Genomic DNA, 23,139 nt, shown 5'->3' with positions numbered 1-23,139 from the left:
CTTTTCCAGCCATTGCAACAGTCTCTTTTAGTGTCCTCATCAGAATTAATTTGACAGCCTATTTTGGTGTCATCGGCAAACTTGCTTTTGTCACTTTATTCCTTTATCCATATCATTTATGTAAATTGTGAACCAATATTGACCACAGTGAAACACTGCTTGTGACTTGTCCCCCGCTCTGATTTCTCTTCGTTTATACAAAAGCACTGTTGCCTGTCTGTCAACCATTCCTCTATCCAGGAAAAAATTTCTCCTATTCTGTGAGTCTCTACTTTCCTCGGTAACCTCCGATGTGGAACTCTATCAAAAGACTTACTGAAGTCCATGTACACAATATCATATTCATTACCATGATCTACCTCTTCAAAAACCTTAGTGAAAAAAGTTAGTAAATTTGTAAGGCAGGAATGCCCCTTTGTAAAACTGTGCTGAGATTCATCGATCAATTTGTCTTTCAAAGTGGCTTCGAATAGCCTTGGCAGTTATTGATTCCATCAATTTTTCCACAATGGAGGCTATTGTTATTGGTCTATAGTTTGAAGCTAAGGACCTGTCTCCTGCTTTGTAGACAGGAATCACATTTGCCATTTTCCACTTATCTGGCAACTATGCCAGTTTGTAGTCATATGTTGAATAGACTAGCCAGAGGTTTGCTAAGGTCTTCTTTGCATTCATTTAAAACCCTTGCTAATAATTCATAGGGCTCGGGGATTTGTTAGGTTTTAATTTATCTACTTGTCCGAGAACCATGTAACTGGTGACTCTGTGCATGACTTATTTTTGTCTAGTTCAACATAATGTATCATTTCTGGAATTTCACTAGTATTTTCCTGCTTGAAAACTGAGAGGAAATGAGTGTTAAAGGTTCTTTGCATTTCTTTGTCACTGTCAGTGAGCTGACTCAAGTAGTTTTTGAGTGGGCCTATCTTGTCCATAATCTTACTCCTATATACCAGAAAGAAACCTTGTGGGTTAATCTTTGACTCCCTTGCAACTTTAACCCAAGACTCATGAAATCGTAATGACACGATTGCAAACAAACCATACCATGGGCGGGATTTGAACCCGCGGTCAGAGAGTCTCAAAATTCCAGACCATCGCGTTAGCCACTGGGCCAGCTATCTTCAATAAGATTCGTCCAACTAGGTGTATTTCTACACCATAGGAAGGTTAGCATAGGCACCACTGTGTCCACAAATGCAAGTTTTTATAGACGAATCTCCCGCTAGCATGGCCGTGATGAACTCTAGCTCAGGTCCCCTCAAAGCCGTCAACATGACTCATGAAATCGTAATGACACGATTGCAAGCAAACCATACCACGGGCGGGATTTGAACCCGCGGTCAGAGAGTCTCAAAACTTCAGACCGTCGCGTTAGCCACTGGGCCAGCTAGCTTCAATAAGATTCGTCCAACTAGGTGTATTTCTACACCATAGGAAGGTCTGGAGTTTTGAGACTCTCTGACCGTGGGTTCAAATCCCGCTCGTGGTATGGTTTGTTTGCAATCATGTCATTACGATTTCGTGAGTCATGTTGACGGCTTTGAGGGGACTTGAGCTAGAGTTCGTCATGGCATGCTAGTGGGAGATTCGTCTGTAAAAACTTGCATTTGTGGACACAGTGGTGCCTATGCTAACCTTTCTATGGTGTAGAAATACACCTAGTTGGACGAATCTTATTGAAGCTAGCTAGCGCAGTGGCTAACGCGACGGTCTGGAGTTTTGAGACTCTCTGACCGCGGGTTGAAATCCCGCCCGTGGTATGGTTTGTTTAACTTTAACCCAATAATCGCTCTTTGACACATAAATATGTACTGTTTTTAAACCTTTTATTCTTATATTTTTTATATTCTCCTGCTTGTTTGTGTGTCAGGAATTATTGAAATTTCTTCTCTAAGTAGCTGATGCATTGGCCTGTGAATGTTAGGACTCTTGGGTTCAAACTGTACTAGTTCCTTTTTTTTTCTTTTTTTTTTTATATGAAAAATGTTTTCTGCTTAGTACAGTTTTATAAAACTGAAAATGATAAGCTGTTAAGCATTATTACCATAGGTGTAATGAGTTATGCTCCATAATGCTGCTGCTATTCCTCGATAAGAAATCTTAGTTAATTAGAACGTCACACAGATATGATTGTTACTCTGACCTTTACCATTGGTAAGGATTGACAACATTCATTAAAAACCATGTCATAAAGTTTTGCAGGTGAGAGGTACAGTGCCTGCATTCTGAAGGATATGTGGGGATTTCAGTTTGGATGGCCATCTTACCTTGGTGAAAGATAGCTGATAGGGTAAAAAATCAAGCATTAATTATGGTACTTTTTTTTTTATCTTATTGGCCTTCTCCACAGAAGTAGGGTGACCCAGAAAAGAGGAAACACATTTGTCATCATTTATTCAACTGTTGTTTTACAAAGGCTTGCTTTTGTTTCATATTAATTGCTCTCTTGCTTTGCAGGAAGTCTTGGATGTATATAAGGAAAGTAAGTGGGATGCACAGCTTACCATGGCACAGTTGGAGAAAGTAAATAGAATACGAAAAGCAGAAAAGAAACTTCAAAAAATTGAAGAGGTGATTTCTAAGAAACAAAAGCAAGCTGAGATACGGGAGGAAAAAAAGAAGCAGAAAGCAGCTGAGAAAGAATTAGAAACAATGGCAAGGACAGCAATGAAGCAAAAGTTGAAAGCTCGAAAGGCTGCTTGGAAAGGTAAGACTATTAAGCAGTTTTGCTGAAGCAATTTGTAAAATAATTTGCATTTTTGATGAGAATCTTGGATTCACTTTTAACCCTTTCCGGGTCCAAGGCCAAAATCTGAAGTGGTGCACCAGTGTCCAAGAATTTTCAAAAAAAAATTTTTTTATTTTTTCTTATGAAATGGTAGAGAATCTTTTTGTGAATGTAATAAAACAAAAAGTACGAAATTTGATGGAAAATTGACAAAATTATGCTCTCGTGAATTTTGATGTGTCAGCGATATTTACGAATCGGCGATTTTGCCGACTTTGACTCCCATTTTAGGCCAATTACATTATTCCAGTCGACCAAATTCTCAGCTATTTCACTAGTATTACTTCTATTCTATCGATTGAGCACAAGAAATCGCCAAGTCAACTGTTTCAACTACAAAATAAAGTGACTGAAAATTGGTAATTTGGCCAATTTAACACAAAGTTCAAAATATTCCAATTTCAAAATAGGGTCCAGAATAAACAATGTAGGTATTCCTGACACTAAACTAACATTTCCTCTGTTCATTAGTTATGTTTTGAGGCTTTACAAATAAATTCCATTTTGATTTTTTATTCACATAATGAATTTTTATTCACACCAAAAAATAGAAGATTTACTGTTATGCAATATTGTAATAATTGTATAAATATCATCACCACATTTGTGAATGTATATTAGACCCACCAGCTGGCGTGTATTAGACGTGTGAGGTCGTTTGTTTACTCTTGAACATCGGCAAAAATTTAACATTTCCGCCACTTTGAGCTCAATTTCAAGCCATTTCCAGTGCTAACACCAATCAAAATTATCTCTATTTCTGTAATATGTCTTCCATTCTATCAAATGAGACCAAGAAATCACAAATACAACTATAAAAAAACATACGAAAAAACACTGCAAAGTCGCTGTTTTAATCGAAAATCATGGTCTCAGTTTTTTCTCTCATTATACACAGTGTGCTGCAGGATTTGTTTTATGTGGTGCACACATACCACATAGATGTATTCTCTCATATCTAGGCCCAAATTTACCACTCACAGTTTATCAGAGTGAGCTGAGCTCATGACGTAGATCTACGGTTTGGACCCTGAACGTAAAGCCGTAGATCTACGGGACGGACCCTGAAAGGGTTAAAATTCTGATGGGTTATACATGTAGTAAACCAGTTAGTCTTGAGAAATATTAAATGATTGGCTTTTATTTGGCTATTCTAATGTGAAATGTCATTGACTTGTGTGATATATTTATTAATACAGTGGACCCTCGAGTTTTATAAGCTTTGCGCTTCGTAAATTTTGCCTTTTGACAACTTTTTTCGTCAAAATATAGCCTCGCGGTTCGTAATTTGCCTCGCCATTCGCCTCTTGTCTGGAACGTGTACAAGTGGCCTCCCAGTGTCCATGCCACACAGAGGCACCCCACACACCATTCCCAGTCAGTGTTGCATTGTTTATTGCCGAGTGACCACCACCTCACGTGTTCATGCAATACATTTCGTAATATTCCATTCTTTTTTGTGCTTGCAACTGCTAAATAAGCCACCATGGGCCCAATTTAGAAAGGATACAGGAAAGTATTGGTTTGGAAATAGGGTAGTTAACGAGTAGAAGTCTGCCTAGTAGGGTTATCGAGACTAAAACCTTGGGGTGTTTTCAAATTTAAGTTGGCGAAATACATAAGTGAGAGGGGTTGGATTTGAGTGGGACTTGCACATGGGTAAACAGAATTTTTTTTTTTTTTTCCAGCAAGTCGGCCGTCTCCCACCGAGGCAGGGTGACCCAAAAAGAAAGAAAATCCCCAAAAAGAAAATACTTTCATCATCATTCAACACTTTCACCTCACTCACACATAATCACTGTTTTTGCAGAGGTGCTCAGAACACAACAGTTTAGAAGCATATAAGTATAAAGATACACAACATACCCCTCCAAACTGCTAATATCCCAAAATCCCTCCTTTAGAGTGCAGGCATTGTACTTCCCATTTCCAGGACTCAAGTCCGGCTATATAAAAATAACCGGTTTCCCTGAATCCCTTCACTAAATATTACCCTGCTCACACTCCAACAGCTCGTCAGGTCCCAAATACCATTCGTCTCCATTCACTCCTATCTAACACGCTCGCGCACGGTTGCTGGAAGTCCAAACCCCTCGCCCACAACACCTCATTTACCCCCTCCCTCCAACCTTTTCGAGGACGACCCCTACCCCTCCTTCCTTCCCCTTCAGATTTATACGCTCTCCATGTCACGTTTAGTCACGTTTTAGTCACGTTTAGCCTTTCTAATTCCCTTTTTTACTTCTCTTTTAAGTTGAGCATATTGGTCAGTAAGGTTAGCCTCTCCTCTTCTGATGTGCCTATAAATTCCCCTTTTCTCCCCTAATAGATGCTTTAGCCTCCTGTTAACCCATTTGGGATTGTTTTTTGTTTTTTTCAACAAGTCGGCCGTCTCCCACCGAGGCATGGTGACCCAAAAAGAAAGAAAATCCCCAAAAACAAAATACTTTCATCATCATTCAACACTTTCACCTCACTCAAACATAATCACTGTTTTTGCAGAGGTGCTCAGAACGCAACAGTTTAGAAGCATATACGTATAAAGATACACAACATATCCCTCCAAACTGCTAATATCCCGAAACCCCTCCTTTAGAGTGCAGGCATTGTACTTCCCATTTCCAGGACTTAAGTCCGGCTATATAAAAATAACCGGTTTCCCTGAATATTTTTTTTTTTTATTATCACACCGGCCGATTCCCACCAAGGCAGGGTGGCCCGAAAAAGAAAAACTTTCACCATCATTCACTCCATCACTGTCTTGCCAGAAGGGTGCTTTACACTACAGTTTTTAAACTGCAACATTAACACCCCTCCTTCAGAGTGCAGGCACTGTACTTCCCATCTCCAGGACTCAAGTCCGGCCTGCCGGTTTCCCTGAATCCCTTCATAAATGTTACTTTGCTCACACTCCAACAGCACGTCAAGTATTAAAAACCATTTGTCTCCATTCACTCCTATCAAACACGCTCACGCATGCCTGCTGGAAGTCCAAGCCCCTCGCACACAAAACCTCCTTTACCCCCTCCCTCCAACCCTTCCTAGGCCGACCCCTACCCCGCCTTCCTTCCACTACAGACTGATACACTCTTGAAGTCATTCTGTTTCGCTCCATTCTCTCTACATGTCCGAACCACCTCAACAACCCTTCCTGTAAATCACACCCAAAATTAGTTTTTCTCGGCCCTCGAGAAGCTGTAACCAAACAGATTCAGTGGCTGACGCTTCTAATTTAATATCTTGTCTAACACAACAATTTAAATTGTCTCTGACATACATCGCTACTCCACCACCTTTCCTGTTGACCCTGTCAGTGTGGAATAATTTATAGCCTTGTATGTGACATTCAGAGGGCATCTCTGGAAAGAGGAGTGATCGGCTGAATGATGAGGTAAAGGGTGTGATAAAAGAGAAAAAGGTGACTTATGAAAGGCTTTTACAAAGCAGAAGTGTTATAAGAAGGGCACAGTATATGGAGAGTAAAAGAAAGGTGAAGATAATAGTGAGAGTGCAAAAAGGAGAGGAACTGATAGAGTGGGAGAGGCAGTGTCAAGAAATTTTGCTGAGAATAAGAAACCTTTGGAGTGAGATAAACAAGTTAAAGCCTAGGGAGAGAATGGATTTGTCTGTTAAAAACAGAGTAGGGGAATTAGTTGATGGGGAGCTGGAGGTATTGGGTAGATGGCAGGAATATTTTGAGGAACTTTTAAATGTCGACGAAGAAAGGGAGGCACTAATTTCATGCACTGGCCAGGGAGGTATAACATCTTTTAGGATTGAAGAAGAACAGGATGTGAGTGTAGGGGAGGTGTGTGAGACATTATGTAGAATGAAAGGGTGTAAAGCAGGTGGAACTGATGGGATCATTACAGATATGTTAAAAGCAGGGGGAGATATAGTGTTGGAATGGTTGGTATTTTTGTTTAATAAGTGTATGAAAAAGGGAAAGGTACCTAGGGACTGGCAGAAAATGTGTATGATTCCTTTATGTAAAGGGAAGGGGGACAAAAGAGATTGTGAAAATTATAGGGGAATAAGTTTACTAGGTAGTAGGTTGGTAGACAGCAACCACCCAGGGAAGTACTACCGTCCTGCCAGATGACTGTGAAACAGAAACCTGTAACTGTTTTGCATGATGGTAGGATTGCTGGTTTCTTTTTGTGTCTCATAAACACGCTAGATAACAGGGATATCTTGCTACTCCTACTTACACTTTGGTCACACTTCACAGACACGCACATGCATATATATATATACATACATCTAGGTTTTTCTCCTTTTTCTAAATAGCTGTAGTTCTTCTTTATTTCTTCTATTGTCCATGGGGAAGTGGAAAAGAATCTTTCCTCCGTAAGCCATGTGTGTCGTATGAGGCGACTAAAATGCCGGGAGCAATGGGCTAGTAACCCCTTCTCCTGTAGACTTTTACTAAAACAGAGAAGAAAAACCTTATAAAACTGGGATGCTTGAATGTGCGTGGATGTAGTGCGGATGACAAGAAACAGATGATTGCTGATCTTATGAATGAAAAGAAGTTGGATGTCCTGGCCCTAAGCGAAACAAAGCTGAAGGGGGTAGGGGAGTTTCGGTGGGAGGAAATAAATGGGATTAAATCTGGAGTATCTGAGAGAGTTAGAGCAAAGGAAGGGGTAGCAGTAATGTTGAAGGATCAGTTATGGAAGGAGAAAAGAGAATATGAATGTGTAAATTCAAGAATTATGTGGATTAAAGTAAAGGTAAAGTAAAGAGAATGGAGCGAAACAGAATGACTTCAAGAGTGTATCAGTCTGTAGTGGAAGGAAGGCGGGGTAGGGGTCGGCCTAGGAAGGGTTGGAGGGAGGGGGTAAAGGAGGTTTTGTGTGCGAGGGGCTTGGACTTCCAGCAGGCATGCGTGAGCGTGTTTGATAGGAGTGAATGGAGACAAATGGTTTTTAATACTTGACGTGCTGTTGGAGTGTGAGCAAAGTAACATTTATGAAGGGATTCAGGGAAACCGGCAGGCCGGACTTGAGTCCTGGAGATGGGAAGTACAGTGCCTGCACTCTGAAGGAGGGGTGTTAATGTTGCAGTTTAAAAACTGTAGTGTAAAGCACCCTTCTGGCAAGACAGTGATGGAGTGAATGATGGTGAAAGTTTTTCTTTTTCGGGCCACCCTGCCTTGGTGGGAATCGGCCGGTGTGATAATAAAAAAAAAAAAAAAAAAAAAAGTAAAGGTTGGATGCGAAAAGTGGGTCATAATAAGCGTGTATGCACCTGGAGAAGAGAGGAATGTAGAGGAGAGAGAGAGATTTTGGGAGATGTTAAGTGAATGTATAGGAGCCTTTGAACCAAGTGAGAGAGTAATTGTGGTAGGGGACCTGAATGCTAAAGTAGGAGAAACTTTTAGAGAGGGTGTGGTAGGTAAGTTTGGGGTGACAGGTGTAAATGAAAATGGGAGCCCTTTGATTGAACTTTGTATAGAAAGGGGTTTAGTTATAGGTAATACATATTTTAAGAAAAAGAGGATAAATAAGTATACAAGATATGATGTAGGGCGAAATGACAGTAGTTTGTTGGATTATGTATTGGTAGATAAAAGACTGTTGAGTAGACTTCAGGATGTACATGTTTATAGAGGGGCCACAGATATATCAGATCACTTTCTAGTTGTAGCTACACTGAGAGTAAAAGGTAGATGGGATACAAGGAGAAGAGAAGCATCAGGGAAGAGAGAGGTGAAGGTTTATAAACTAAAAGAGGAGGCAGTTAGGGTAAGATATAAACAGCTATTGGAGGATAGATGGGCTAATGAGAGCATAGGCAATGGGGTCGAAGAGGTATGGGGTAGGTTTAAAAATGTAGTGTTGGAGTGTTCAGCAGAAGTTTGTGGTTACAGGAAAGTGGGTGCGGGAGGGAAGAGGAGCGATTGGTGGAATGATGATGTAAAGAGAGTAGTAAGGGAGAAAAAGTTAGCATATGAGAAGTTTTTACAAAGTACATAGAAGTGATGCAAGGAGGGAAGAGTATATGGAGAAAAAGAGAGAGGTTAAGAGAGTGGTGAAGCAATGTAAAAAGAGAGCAAATGAGAGTGGGTGAGATGTTATCAACAAATTTTGTTGAAAATAAGAAAAAGTTTTGGAGTGAGATTAACAAGTTAAGGAAGCCTAGAGAACAAATGGATTTGTCAGTTAAAAATAGGAGAGGAGAGTTATCAAATGGAGAGTTAGAGGTATTGGGAAGATGGAGGGAATATTTCGAGGAATTGTTAAATGTTGATGAAGATAGGGAAGCTGTGATTTCGTGTATAGGGCAAGGAGGTATAACATCTTGTAGGAGTGAGGAAGAGCCAGTTGTGAGTGTGGGGAAAGTTCGTGAGGCAGTAGGTAAAATGAAAGGGGGGTAAGGCAGCCGGGATTGATGGGATAAAGATAGAAATGTTAAAAGCAGGTGGGGATATAGTTTTGGAGTGGTTGGTGCAATTATTTAATAAATGTATGGAAGAAGGTAAGGTACCTAGGGATTGGCATAGAGCATGCATAGTTCCTTTGTATAAAGGCAAAGGGGACAAAAGAGAGTGCAAAAATTATAGGGGGATAAGTTTGTTGAGTATACCTGGTAAAGTGTATGGTAGAGCTATTATTGAAAGAATTAAGAGTAAGACGGAGAATAGGATAGCAGATGAACAAGGAGGCTTTAGGAAAGGTAGGGGATGTGTGGACCAGGTGTTTACAGTGAAACACATAAGTGAACAGTATTTAGATAAGGCTAAAGAGGTCTTTGTGGCATTTATGGATTTGGAAAAGGCATATGACAGGGTGGATAGGGGGGCAATGTGGCAGATGTTGCAGGTGTATGGTGTAGGAGGTAGGTTACTGAAAGCAGTGAAGAGTTTTTACGAGGATAGTGAGGCTCAAGTTAGAGTATGTAGGAAAAAGGGAAATTATTTCCCAGTAAAAGTAGGCCTTAGACAAGGATGTGTGATGTCACTGTGGTTGTTTAATGTATTTATAGATGGGGTTGTAAGAGAAGTAAATGCGAGGGTCTTGGCAAGAGGCGTGGAGTTAAAAGATAAAGAATCGCACATAAAGTGGGAGTTGTCACAGTTGCTCTTTGCTGATGACACTGTGCTCTTGGGAGATAACAAAAAGATTAGGTGATGAAAGATTGGATATCAGATTGGAGGGAGAGAGTATGGAGGAGGTGAATGTATTCAGATATTTGGGAGTGGATGTGTCAGCAGATGGGTCTATGAAAGATGAGGTGAACCATAGAATTGATGAGGGGAAAAGGGTGAGTGGTGCACTTAGGAGTCTGAGGGCAAAGAGGGGATGTATGAGAGTATAGTTTTACCAACGCTCTTATATGGGTGTGAAGCATGGGTGATGAATGTTGCAGCGAGGAGAAGGCTGGAGGCAGTGGAGATGTCATGTCTGAGGGCAATTTTTTTTTTTTTTTTTTTTTTTATCACACTGGCCGATTCCCACCTTAAGGCAGGGTGGCCCGAAAAAGAAAAACTTTCACCATCATTCACTCCATCACTGTCTTGCCAGAAGGGTGCTTTACACTACAGTTTTTAAACTGCAACATTAACACCCCTCCTTCAGAGTGCGGGCACTGTACTTCTCATCTCCAGGACTCAAGTCTGGCCTGCCGGTTTCCCTGAACCCCTTCATAAATGTTACTTTGCTCACACTCCGACAGCACGTCAAGTATTAAAAACCATTTGTCTCCATTCACTCCTATCAAACACGCTCACGCATGCCTGCTGGAAGTCCAAGCCCCTCGCACACAAAACCTCCTTTACCCCTTCCCTCCAACCTTTCCTAGGCCGACCCATACCCCGCCTTCCTTCCACTACAGACTGATACACTCTTGAAGTCACTCTGTTTCGCTCCATTCTCTCTACATGTCCGAACCACCTCAACACCCATTCCTCAGCCCTCTGGACAACAGTTTTGGTAATCCCGCACCTCCTCCTAACTTCCAAACTACGAATTCTCTGCATTATATTCACACCACACATTGCCCTCAGACATGACATCTCCACTGCCTCCAGCCTTCTCCTCGCTGCAACATTCATCACCCATGCTTCACACCCATATAAGAGTGTTGGTAAAACTATACTCTCATACATCCCCTCTTTGCCCTCAAGGACAAAGTTCTTTGTCTCCACAGACTCCTAAGTGCACCACTCACCCTTTTCCCCTCATCAATTCTATGATTCACCTCATCTTTCATAGACCCATCTGCTGACACATCCACTCCCAAATATCTGAATACATTCACCTCCTCCATACTCTCTCCCTCCAATCTGATATCCAATCTTTCATCACCTAATCTTTTTGTTATCCTCATAACCTTACTCTTTCCTGTATTCACTTTTAATTTTCTTCTTTTGCACACCCTACCAAATTCATCCACCAATCTCTGCAACTTCTCTTCAGAATCTCCCAAGAGCACAGTGTCATCAGCAAAGAGCAACTGTGACAACTCCCACTTATGTGCGATTCTTTATCTTTTAACTCCACGCCTCTTGCCAAGACCCTCGCATTTACTTCTCTTACAACCCCATCTATAAATACATTAAACAACCACGGTGACATCACACATCCTTGTCTAAGGCCTACTTTTACTGGGAAATAATTTCCCTCTTTCCTACATACTCTAACTTGAGCCTCACTATCCTCGTAAAAACTCTTCACTGCTTTCAGTAACCTACCTCCTACACCATACACCTGCAACATCTGCCACATTGCCCCCCTATCCACCCTGTCATACGCCTTTTCCAAATCCATAAATGCCACAAAGACCTCTTTAGCCTTATCTAAATACTGTTCACTTATATGTTTCACTGTAAACACCTGGTCCACACAGCCCCTACCTTTCCTAAAGCCTCCTTGTTCATCTGCTATCCTATTCTCCGTCTTACTCTTAATTCTTTCAATAATAACTCTACCATACACTTTACCAGGTATACTCAACAGACTTCTTCCCCTATAATTTTTGCACTCTCTTTTGTCCCCTTTGCCTTTATACAAAGGAACTATGCATGCTCTCTGCCAATCCTTAGGTACCTTACCCTCTTCCATACATTTATTAAATAATTGCACCAACCACTCCAAAAACTATATCCCCACCTGCTTTTAACATTTCTATCTTTATCCCATCAATCCCGGCTGCCTTACCCTCTTTCATTTTACCTACTGCCTCACGAACTTCCCCCACACTCACAACTGGCTCTTCCTCACTCCTACAAGATGTTATTCCTCCTTGCCCTATACACGAAATCACAGCTTCCCTATCTTCATCAACATTTAACAATTCCTCAAAATATTCCCTCCATCTTCCCAATACCTCTAATTTTTTTTTTTTTTTTTATTTATTATCACACTGGCCGATTCCCACCAAGGCAGGGTGGCCCGAAAAAGAAAAACTTTCACCATCATTCACTCCATCACTGTCTTGCCAGAAGGGTGCTTTACACTACAGTTTTTAAACTGCAACATAAACACCCCTCCTTCAGAGTGCAGGCACTGTACTTCCCATCTCCAGGACTCAAGTCCGGCCTGCCGGTTTCCCTGAACCCCTTCATAAATGTTACTTTGCTCACACTCCAACAGCACGTCAAGTATTAAAAACCATTCGTCTCCATTCACTCCTATCAAACACGCTCACGCACGCCTGCTGGAAGTCCAAGCCCCTCGCACACAAAACCTCCTTTACCCCCTCCCTCCAACCTTTCCTAGGCCGACCCATACCCCGCCTTCCTTCCACTACAGACTGATACACTCTTGAAGTCATTCTGTTTCGCTCCATTCTCTCTACATGTCCGAACCACCTCAACAACCCTTCCTCAGCCCTCTGGACAACAGTTTTGGTAATCCCGCACCTCCTCCTAACTTCCAAACTACGAATTCTCTGCATTATATTCACACCACACATTGCCCTCAGACATAACATCTCCACTGCCTCCAGCCTTCTCCTCGCTGCAACATTCATCACCCATGCTTCACACCCATATAAGAGTGTTGGTAAAACTATACTCTCATTCATTCCCCTCTTTGCCTCCAAGGACAAAGTTCTTTGTCTCCACAGACTCCTAAGTGCACCACTCACCCTCTTCCCCTCATCAATTCTATGATTCACCTCATCCTTCATAGACCCATCCGCTGACACGTCCACTCCCAAATATCTGAATACATTCACCTCCTCCATACTCTCTCCCTCCAATCTGATATCCAATCTTTCATCACCTAATATTTTTGTTATCCTCGTAACCTTACTCTTTCCTGTATTCACTTTTAATTTTCTTCTTTTGCACACCCTACCAAATTCATCCACCAATCTCTGCAACTTCTCTTCAGAATTGCCCAAGAGCACAGTGTCATCAGCAAAGAGCAACTGTGACAACTCCCACTTTATGTGTGATTCTTTATCTTTTAACTCCAATACCTCTTACTCTCCATTTAATAACTCTTCTCTCCTATTTTAAACTGACAAATCCATTTGTTCTCTAGGCTTCCTTAACTTGTTAATCTCACTCCAAAACTTTTTCTTATTTTCAACAAAATTTGTTGATAACATCTCACCCACTCTCTCATTTGCTCTCTTTTTACATTGCTTCACCACTCTCTTAACCTCTCTCTTTTTCTCCATATACTCTTCCCTCCTTGCATCACTTCTACTTTGTAAAAACTTCTAATATGCTAACTTTTTCTCCCTTACTACTCTCTTTACATCATCATTCCACCAATCGCTCCTCTTCCCTCCCGCACCCACTTTCCTGTAACCACAAACTTCTGCTGAACACACTAACACTACATTTTTAAACCTACCCCATACCTCTTCGACCCCATTTCCTATGCTCTCATTAGCCCTTCTATCCTCCAATAGCTGTTTATATCTTACCCCAACTGCCTCCTCTTTTAGTTTATAAACCTTCACCTCTCTCTTCCCTGATGCTTCTATTCTCCTTGTATCCCATCTACCTTTTACTCTCAGTATAGCTACAACTAGAAAGTGATCTGATATATCTGTGGCCCCTCTATAAACATGTACATCCTGAAGTCTACTCAACAGTCTTTTATATACCAATACATAATCCAACAAACTACTGTCATTTCGCCCTACATCATATCTTGTATACTTATTTATCCTCTTTTTCTTAAAATATGTATTACCTATAACTAAACCCCTTTCTATACAAAGTTCAATCAAAGGGCTCCCATTATCATTTACACCTGGCACCCCAAACTTACCTACCACACCCTCTAAAAGTTTCTCCTACTTTAGCATTCAGGTCCCCTACCACAATGACTCTCTCACTTGGTTCAAAGGCTCCTATACATTCACTTAACATCTCCCAAAATCTCTCTCTCTCCTCTACATTCCTCTGTTCTCCAGGTGCATACACGCTTATTATGACCCACTTTTCGCATCCAACCTTTACTTTAATCCACATAATTCTTGAATTTACACATTCATATTCTCTTTTCTCCTTCCATAACTGATCCTTCAACATTACTGCTACCCCTTCCTTTGCTCTAACTCTCTCAGATATTCCAGATTTAATCCCATTTATTTCCCCCCACCAAAACTCCCCTACCCCCTTCAGCTTTGTTTTGCTTAGGGCCAGGACATCCAACTTCTTTTCATTCATAAGATCAGCAATCATCTGTTTCTTGTCATCCGCACTACATCCACGCACATTCAAGCATCCCAGTTTTATAAAGTTTTTCTTCTCTTTTTTAGTAAATGTCTACAAATGTCTACTAGCCCATTGCTCCCGGCATTTTAGTCGCCTCATACGACACGCATGGCTTACGGAGGAAAGATTCTTTTCCACTTCCCCATGGACAATAGAAGAAATAAAGAAGAACTAGAGCTATTTAGAAAAAGGAGAAAAACCTAGATGTATGTATATATATATATGCATGTGCGTGTCTGTGAAGTGTGACCAAAGTGTAAGTAGGAGTAGCAAGATATCCCTGTTATCTAGCCTGTTTATGAGACAGAAAAAGAAACCAGCAATCCTACCATCATGCAAAACAGTTACAGGTTTCTGTTTCACAGTCATCTGGCAGGACGGTAGTACTTCCCTGGGTGGTTGCTGTCTACCAACCTACCAATGTGTGGTGTGAATATAATGCAGAGAATTCGTAGTTTGGAAGTTAGGAGGAAGTGCGGGATTACCAAAACTGTTGTCCAGAGGGCTGAGGAAGAGTTGTTGAGGTGGTTTGGACATGTAGAGAGAATGGAGCGAAACAGAGTGACTTCAAGAGTGTATCAGTCTGTAGTGGAAGGAAGGCGGGGTAGGGGTCGGCCTAGGAAAGGTTGGAGGGAGGGGGTAAAGGAGGTTTTGTGTGCGAGGGGCTTGGACTTCCAGCAGACATGCGTGAGCGTGTTTGATAGGAGTGAATGGAGACAAATGGTTTTTAATACTTGACATGCTGTTGGAGTGTGAGCAAAGTAACATTTATGAAGGGGTTCAGGGAAACCGGCAGGCCGGACTTGAGTCCTGGAGATGGGAAGTACAGTGCCTGCACTTTGAAGGAGGGGTGTTAATGTTGCAGTTTAACCCTTTCAGGGTCCGTCCCGTAGATCTACGGCTTTACGTTCAGGGTCCAAACCGTAGATCTACGCCATGAGCTCAGCTCACTCTGATAAACTGTGAGTGGTACATTTGGGCCTAGATATGAGAGAATACATCTATGTGGTATGTGTGCACCACATAAAACAGATCCTGCAGCACACTGTGTATAATGAGAGAGAAAAAAAGAAATCATGATTTTTCGATTAAAACAGCAACTTTGCAGTGTTTTTTCGTATGTTTTTATAGTTGTATTTGCGATTTCTTGGTCTCACTTGATAGAATGGAAGACATATTACAGAAATAGAGATGATTTTGATTGGTTTTAGCACTGGAAATGGCTTGAAACTGAGCTCAAAGTAGCAGAAATGTTAAATTTTTGCCGATATTCAAGAGTAAACAAACGACCTCATACGTCTAATACACGTCAGCTGGTGGGTCTAATATACATTCACAAATATGGTGATATTTATACAATTATTACAGTATTGCATAACAGTAAATCTTCTATTTTTTGGTGTGAATAAAAATTCATTATGTGAATAAAAAATCAAAATGGAATTTATTTGTAAAGCCTCAAAACATAACTAATGAACAGAGGAAATGTTAGTTTAGTGCCAGGAATGCCTACATTGTTCATTCTGGACCCTATTTTGAAATTGGAATATTTTGAACTTTGTGTTAAATTGGCCAAATTAACAATTTCCGATCACTTTATTTTGTAGTTGAAACAGTTGACTTGGCAATTTCTTGTGCTCAATCGATAGAATAGAAGTAATACTAGTGAAATAGCTAAGAATTTGGTTGACTGGAATAATGTAATTGGCCTAAAATGGGAGTCAAAGTTGGCAAAATCGCCGATTCGTAAATATCGCTGACACATCAAAATTCGCGAGAGCATAATTTCGTCAATTTTCCACCAAATTTCGTACTTTTTGTTTTATTACCTTCACAAAAAGATTCTCTACGATTTCATAAGAAAAAATAACAAATTTTTTTTTTTTAAATTCTTGGACACTGGTGCGTGACTCCAGATTTGGGCCTTGGACCCTGAAAGGGTTAAAAACTGTAGTGTAAAGCACCCTTCTGGCAAGACAGTGATGGAGTGAATGATGGTGAAAGTTTTTCTTTTTCAGGCCACCCTGCCTTGGTGGGAATCGGCCAGTGTGGTAATAAAAAAAATAATAAGTTTACTGAGTATACCAGGTAAAGTGTATGGTAGGGTTATTATTGAAAGAATTAGAGAAGACAGAGAGCAGGATTGCAGATGAGCAAGGAGGCTTTGGAATGGGTAGGGGATGTGTAGATCAGGTGTTTACATTATATATATATGAACAGTATTTAGATAAGGTAGGGAAGATTTCAATGCATTTATGGCTTTAGAAAAGGCATATGATAAAGTAGATAGAGGAGCAATGTGGCAGATGTTGCAAATGTGTGGACTACTTAGTAAGTTAATAAATGCTGTAAAGAGTTTTTATGAGGATAGTGAAGCTCAGGTTAGGGTGTGTAGGAGAGAGGGATGTGTAATGTCACCTTAGTGGTTTAATATATTTATAGATGGGGTTGTAAAAGAAGTAAATGCTAGGGTGTTGGAGAGATGGGTGAGATTAAATTATGTGGAATCAAATACAAAATGGGAGGTGACGGTTACTTCTTGCTGATGATATTGTGCTTTTGGAGGATTATAAAGAAAAGTTGCATAGGTTAGTGGATGAGTTTGGGTAGGTGTGTAAAGGTAGAAGTTGAAAGTGAATATAGATAACAGTAAGGTGATGAGGGTATCAAACAGTTTAGATAAAGATAAATTGGATATCAAATTGGAGGTAGGGATAATGGAAGAAGTGAATGTTTTCAGATATTTGGGAGTTGACTTGTCAGAGGAGGGGTTTATGAAGGATGAGGTAAACCATAGAATTGATGAAGGTAAAAAGATGAGTGGTGGGTTGAGGTACCTGTGGAGACAAAGAACATTATCCATGGGGGCAAAGAAGGGAATGCATGAGAGTATAGTGGTACCAACACTCTTATATGGGTGTGAAGCATGGGTTGTAAATGCTGCAGCAAGGAAGTGGCTGGAGGCACTGGAGATGTGTCTAAGGGCATTGTGTGGTGTAAACATTATGCAGAGAATTTGTAGTGTGGAAATTAGGAGGAGGTGTGGAGTTAATAAAAGTATTAGTCAGAGGGCTGTTGAGGTGGTTTGGTCATTTAGAGAAAATGGGACAAAGTAAAATGACTTGGAGAGCACATAAATCTTTTTGGGAAGGAAGGCGGAGCAGGGGTCATCCCCGAAAAGGTTGGAGGGATGGGGTTAAGGGTTTTGTGAGTGAAGGGCTTGGATTTCCAGCAAATGTGTGTGTGTGTGTGAGCATGTTATATAGGAGTGAATGTAGATGAATGGTTTTTGGGACCTAACAAGTTGTTGGAGTGTGAGCATCGTAATATTTTGTGAAATGATTCAGTGAAACCAGTTAGCCAGACTTGAGTCCTGGAAATGGGAAGTACAATGCCTGCACTTTAAAGGAGGGGTTTAGGATATTGGCAGTTTGGAGGGACATCTAAACTGACGTATCTGAGTGCCTCTGCAAAGACAGTGATTATGTATGAGTGATGGTGAAAGTGTTGAATAATGAAAGTTTTTTCTTCCTTTTTGGGTTTTTGTTTCTTTTTGGGCCACTCTGCCTCGGTGGAACGTGGCCGATATGTTAAAAAAACAAACAAACAAAAAAAAAAAAAGTGCATGTGCATGTGTACCTAAGTGTAAGTAGAAGTAGGAAGATGTACCTGAAATCTTGCATGTTTATGAGACAAAAAAAAGATGCCAGCAATCCTTCTTCTTCAACAAACTGGCCATATCCCACTGAGGCCGAGTTGCCCAAAAAGAAAAACAAAAGTTTCTCCTTTTAAATATAGTAATATATACAGGAAAAGGGGTTACTAGCTCACAGCATTTTAGTTGCCTCTTACAATACGCATGTCTTACAGAGGAAGAATTTTGTTCCACTTCCCCATGGAGAACCAGCTATCTTACTATCATGTACAACAATTACAGGTTTCTGTTTTACCCTCACTTGGCAGGATGGTAGTACCTCCCTTGGTGGTTGCTGTTTACCAACCTACTACCTAGGCTTTTCATTCTCATTTGTGACAATTATGGCCCTGAGCAGATGAAGTGTCTGAAGCTTCATTTTCATTTTGTGGATTACTTGAATTTTTCTAGTCATTGTATTGTGAGTTCTAAATCTTCATTTACATGTTCATTCTTATTTCTGAATGCCTGTTACCATCAAGTCCAGTCATATGACAGTCAAATCATCATCTTTCATTATCCTCTTGTTGACCAAGCTTTTTAAAACCCTAGACCTTCCAGTTCAAGCATTCTTTATTTACTCCATATTGTTTTTTTACCCTTTATATTCTTTGTCATGTATTCAATTTCAACACTGTTCTCTCTTCTCACGATTTTCATATACACATTATACATGGTCACTTATTTATAGTTGATAATGGCTCTCTCTCTTCATCTTAAGATGAATGCTGATCATGACATTTCAGTAGTTTGCCAGCTGCTTTGGTCATTTCAGTCTTAACAGAGTATTTATAGTTATCAAGGTATCTGTTTAAACCATGGTGAAGTTTTAGGGGATTTTTGTATTGCTAATTATTTTGTGCTTTCAATTGATACAGGGTTGTTTCACCTAGTGTGAAAGCAAGGTTCAAATATTTGGCATGCTGCCAATAATAGGCAAGAAGAAACACACTTTGTAGAATAAGCTTCTACTGGGGCAATATTTTATATAGATCTAAACAGATTGAAATATTTGTTGATAAGACATAATACATATGCAGTTTATGGCATTTTATTACAAAGATGTTTCTTCCACCAGGGACTTTTATTGAGCCTCACAATTTTCACTCGATGAGAATTGATAAAGTCCTTGGTGGACAAAACGTCTTCTAGATAAAATGCCATAAACTGCACATTGTCTTATTAACATACTTGTAGAGCAAGTGTTATATAAAAGAGGCCTGGGGACATGATTAATGAACAGAGAAAAGGTTGCTCTAGTGGCTGGAATACCTGCAGTGTTTATTTTTGACTTTTAAATTGGAATTTTCTTTAACTTTGTGTAAAATTAGCTATATTACTAACTTTTGTGCACTTTATGGAGTTGTTGTAAAGGTTGAGTGGGCAGTTTCTTGTACTTAATCAACAGAACAGAAGGCTTACTAGTGAAATAGTTAGGAATTGAGACTTCTTCTTTCTTTCAACACACCGGCCGTATCCCACCAAGGCGGGGTGGCCCAAAAGGAAAAACGAAAGTTTCTCCTTTTACATTTAGTAATATATACAGGAGAAGAGGTTACTAGCCCCTTGCTCCCGGCATTTTAGTTGCCTCTTACAACACGCATGGCTTACGGAGGAAGAATTCTGTTCCACTTCCCCATGGAGATAAGAGGAAATAAACAAGAATAAGAACTAGAAAGAAAATAGAAGAAAACCCAGAGGGGTGTGTATATATGTGCTTGTACATGTATGTGTAGTGTGACCTAAGTGTAAGTAGAAGTAGCAAGACGTACCTGAAATCTTGCATGTTCATGAGACAGAAAAAAGGACACCAGCAATCCTACCATCATGTAAAACAATTACAGGCTTTCGTTTTACACTCACTTGGCAGGACGGTAGTACCTCCCTGGGCGGTTGCTGTCTACCAACCTACTACCTTGAAGGAATTGAGACATTTTGAGCAAAGAAATTAACTTAAAATAGGTCTCAGATTGGGCAAAATTGCTGGTGCATACAGTAGGGCCCCACTTATATGGCAAGTTAGGGTCCAGGGTACCGCCGCAATGCAGACATTGCCAGAAAGCAGAACGCCATTTGTTTCTCTTATAAATGCATATAAATGCCAGATAACAAGTTTACACTAACATATATAAAGTTAACAATAGAACTAGGCATTAAAAAATTAAAAAGTAAAATTGCACACACAATGCATTCATTATTTACCTCAAAATATTTGTAGTCGCAATATAGGGCAAAAGGTAAGTAGTATTTATTGTAAGAAGTTAGGTGTGGGTAGGCATGGTAGCCCTCCGGGCCACTCCACCCACACATAATATACTACAACGCTTAAAGTGCCCTAGATTGATAAAATGCATATACAGTACACTCATTTCTTACCTTAAAATATTTGTAGTTTTAATGGTCTTGATGTAGGGTGAGAGGTGAAAAGTATTTATTTGTAGAAAGTCAGGTGTGGGAGGTAAGTTAGCCCGCCTGGCCACCCCACCCACGCAGAGTACTATGTAAACAAACGGACGAAGTGTCTGGTTATGGTTCATACACGTTCATACAAGCAACTTGTGTACAAGTTGTCTCCACAGTGGTACAGTAGAGTAAATAAAGACCAACACTTCCATTCTCATGTAACATCATTTTTAGAAGGAATGATGCTCTTGACAAGTTAGTACAGAATAAATAAACAGCAACACTCCCATTCTCATGCAACACACTATTTTTAGAGTGAATGATGATACTGTTATTATAATCAAAATAAAAAGGAAGTCCTAAACCCACAAGGGTCATGAATAGCTATAGATAGAGTGAAGGCATACAAAAGGAATATTTTTCTACTATTAAGTCACTAGTGTTTGACTTGAGAAAACGTAATTCTTCTGACACTCCTACAAACCGCTTGGTAAACAAATCTCATATTTATGTCAATTTTTATACTGTGGGTGTATGTATAATGTTTGTTACATAGCATGTTTATTACATAATTTGAAAAAAATATCATAGATGGTTTAATGGAAATGTCTATTTTTTTTTTCCTCAACAAGTCAGGTGTCTCCCACCGAGGCAGGGTGACCCAAAAAGAAAAAAATCCCCAAAAAGAAAAATACTTATGTCATCATTCAACACTTTCACCTCACTCATATATAACATTTAATCCACCCAGGAGATTATTATATGGCTCAGGAGTAGAGACACACTTAGTGATTTTTAATGTGTACCTGCATGCCAACACAGTGTGTAAGTACATTTAGGTACAGGTACACAAGTATAATTATCAGAGTACATATAAAATATGCAGTAACTTTAAAACACTTGAAATTTTGGAAAATTTCCAGACGAAATAGAGAGATGTACTCACGGAGAATGTAAACAAACTGGGTGGGGGGCACCGTATTAGAAAGAGTGCTCACTGTATGGCAAGTTTTGATCATAATTTGAAATTGCTGTGTTAATGGAATACTGTAAGGTGAAATGCTGTAAAGTGGGGCCCTACTGTATATTGCGAACAGACTGCCAACTTTGTGCTTTTCTAATTTCGTAAGTTTTCTATTGTTTCCCAGTTTTAGTGCCTTTACCTTCAGAAAAAGATTTTCTACCATTTTAGAAGAATGAAACTTTTAATGTCAGGGGTTGCAACAGGATAAGGGTTAAAATATTTTGTACATATACCACAATTTTTGTTCAGTACTCTACTGAGAAATAAATTTTTCTTATCTTTCAGTGAAAGCAGTCAGAAGAACTGATGATCAAGACTTGGAAGATGAGGAGGATGACTTTCATTTTGGAGGTTCAAAGGTGTATGATAGGTTAGTCTGGATGTTGTACAGTTTGTGAAAGATGGGTGGGGATGTGGCAGTTTGAAGAGTAATGTCTAGTTAACCAGTTTCCCATGAATCCTTACATATATACTAGCTTGCTCAAATTCAACTGCATCTTAAGCCATAGAAACCACCGGTTTTCACTCACCTTGAACTAATATGTTCACACTAACCTGCTGGATGCTCAAGCCCTTAGTACTCAAAACTTTCCTTACTTCCTCCTCCTAATCCTTCCTGGGATGACCCTTATCCTCCTTTCTTCCATCCTGGAATTATCCACTCTCTCATGATCATCCTACTCTGCTCCATTCTTTCTGAATGCCCAAACCTCAATCTTTCCTATTTCCTAACAGTAATGTGATTGTTGTTCTATATACTTGAGACTTAGTTGCTCTATGACACGTACTTTCATCAGAAATGTAGCCACGTGTAGAGTCGAGACATTTCAGATGACTCTGAATTTTAAAGGAGTACATAAAATAATCCCAAAGAATACCATACACTGACCTGCTGTCACAGTCACCTGCATGAGCATTTAAACTGTTTTTGTATCTACACAGGAGCCAGATGATATCCTCATGATTAACCCAACTTGATACTTTTGTTTATTCAGCTCATATTGTTATAGTTTTTAACACAGGCAAGATGACCCAAGGAAGGAAACGTATTCACCATGACCCATTTTCTAGCTTTCTGGAAGTGCGCAGACATCACCATTCGCATAACCCGCCTTTTATTGTTTAAGATCCATTTATTTACAGTCTTTGTTTTACAGTGAGGATGAAGACTCAGGTAGTGAAGAGGACCCCAAAAAAGCTGGAGACCGGCAACTGGTACTAAAGTTCTTCAATGAAGCTTCTGTAAGTGAACTTGCAGCCATTGGAGGCTGCTCCAAAAAGAAGGCAGAAGTCATTGTCCAAATACGACCCTTCAAAGATTGGAAAGATATTGTAAGTCTATTTTTTTTTTTCTCTCTCTCTCTCTCTCTCTCTCTCTCTCTCTCTCTCTCTCTCTCTCTCTCTCTCTTGCTGTCTCTCTCTCTTTCTCTCTCTCTCTCTTCTCTCTCTCTCTCTCTTCTCTCTCTTCTCTCTCTCTCTGTCTCTCTCTCTCTTGTCTCTTCTCTCTTCTCTCTTTTCTCTCTCTTCTCTCTCTCTCTTTT

The 23,139-nt window shown here is 40.1% G+C and overlaps 1 protein-coding gene across 4 annotated transcripts in view; it reads left to right on the top strand.

Moving 5' to 3' along the window:
- Positions 1 to 23,139, top strand: part of Etl1 (SWI/SNF-related, matrix-associated actin-dependent regulator of chromatin, subfamily a, containing DEAD/H box 1) — a 96,931-nt gene that overhangs the window by 29,774 nt on the left and 44,018 nt on the right. For all 4 annotated transcript variants that reach the window (XM_070095147.1, XM_070095149.1, XM_070095148.1 and 1 more), the window contains 3 exons: positions 2,461 to 2,710; positions 21,884 to 21,968; positions 22,756 to 22,930. In XM_070095147.1, coding sequence (XP_069951248.1) covers positions 2,461 to 2,710; positions 21,884 to 21,968; positions 22,756 to 22,930 — 510 coding nt within the window. The remainder of the gene's footprint in view (positions 1 to 2,460; positions 2,711 to 21,883; positions 21,969 to 22,755; positions 22,931 to 23,139) is intronic.

This window comes from Cherax quadricarinatus, chromosome 49, assembly GCF_038502225.1.
Source record: "Cherax quadricarinatus isolate ZL_2023a chromosome 49, ASM3850222v1, whole genome shotgun sequence".
NCBI lineage: Eukaryota > Metazoa > Arthropoda > Malacostraca > Decapoda > Parastacidae > Cherax > Cherax quadricarinatus.
Note: the sequence above shows the minus strand (reverse complement) of the source record. Positions and strands in the feature narration are given on the sequence as shown.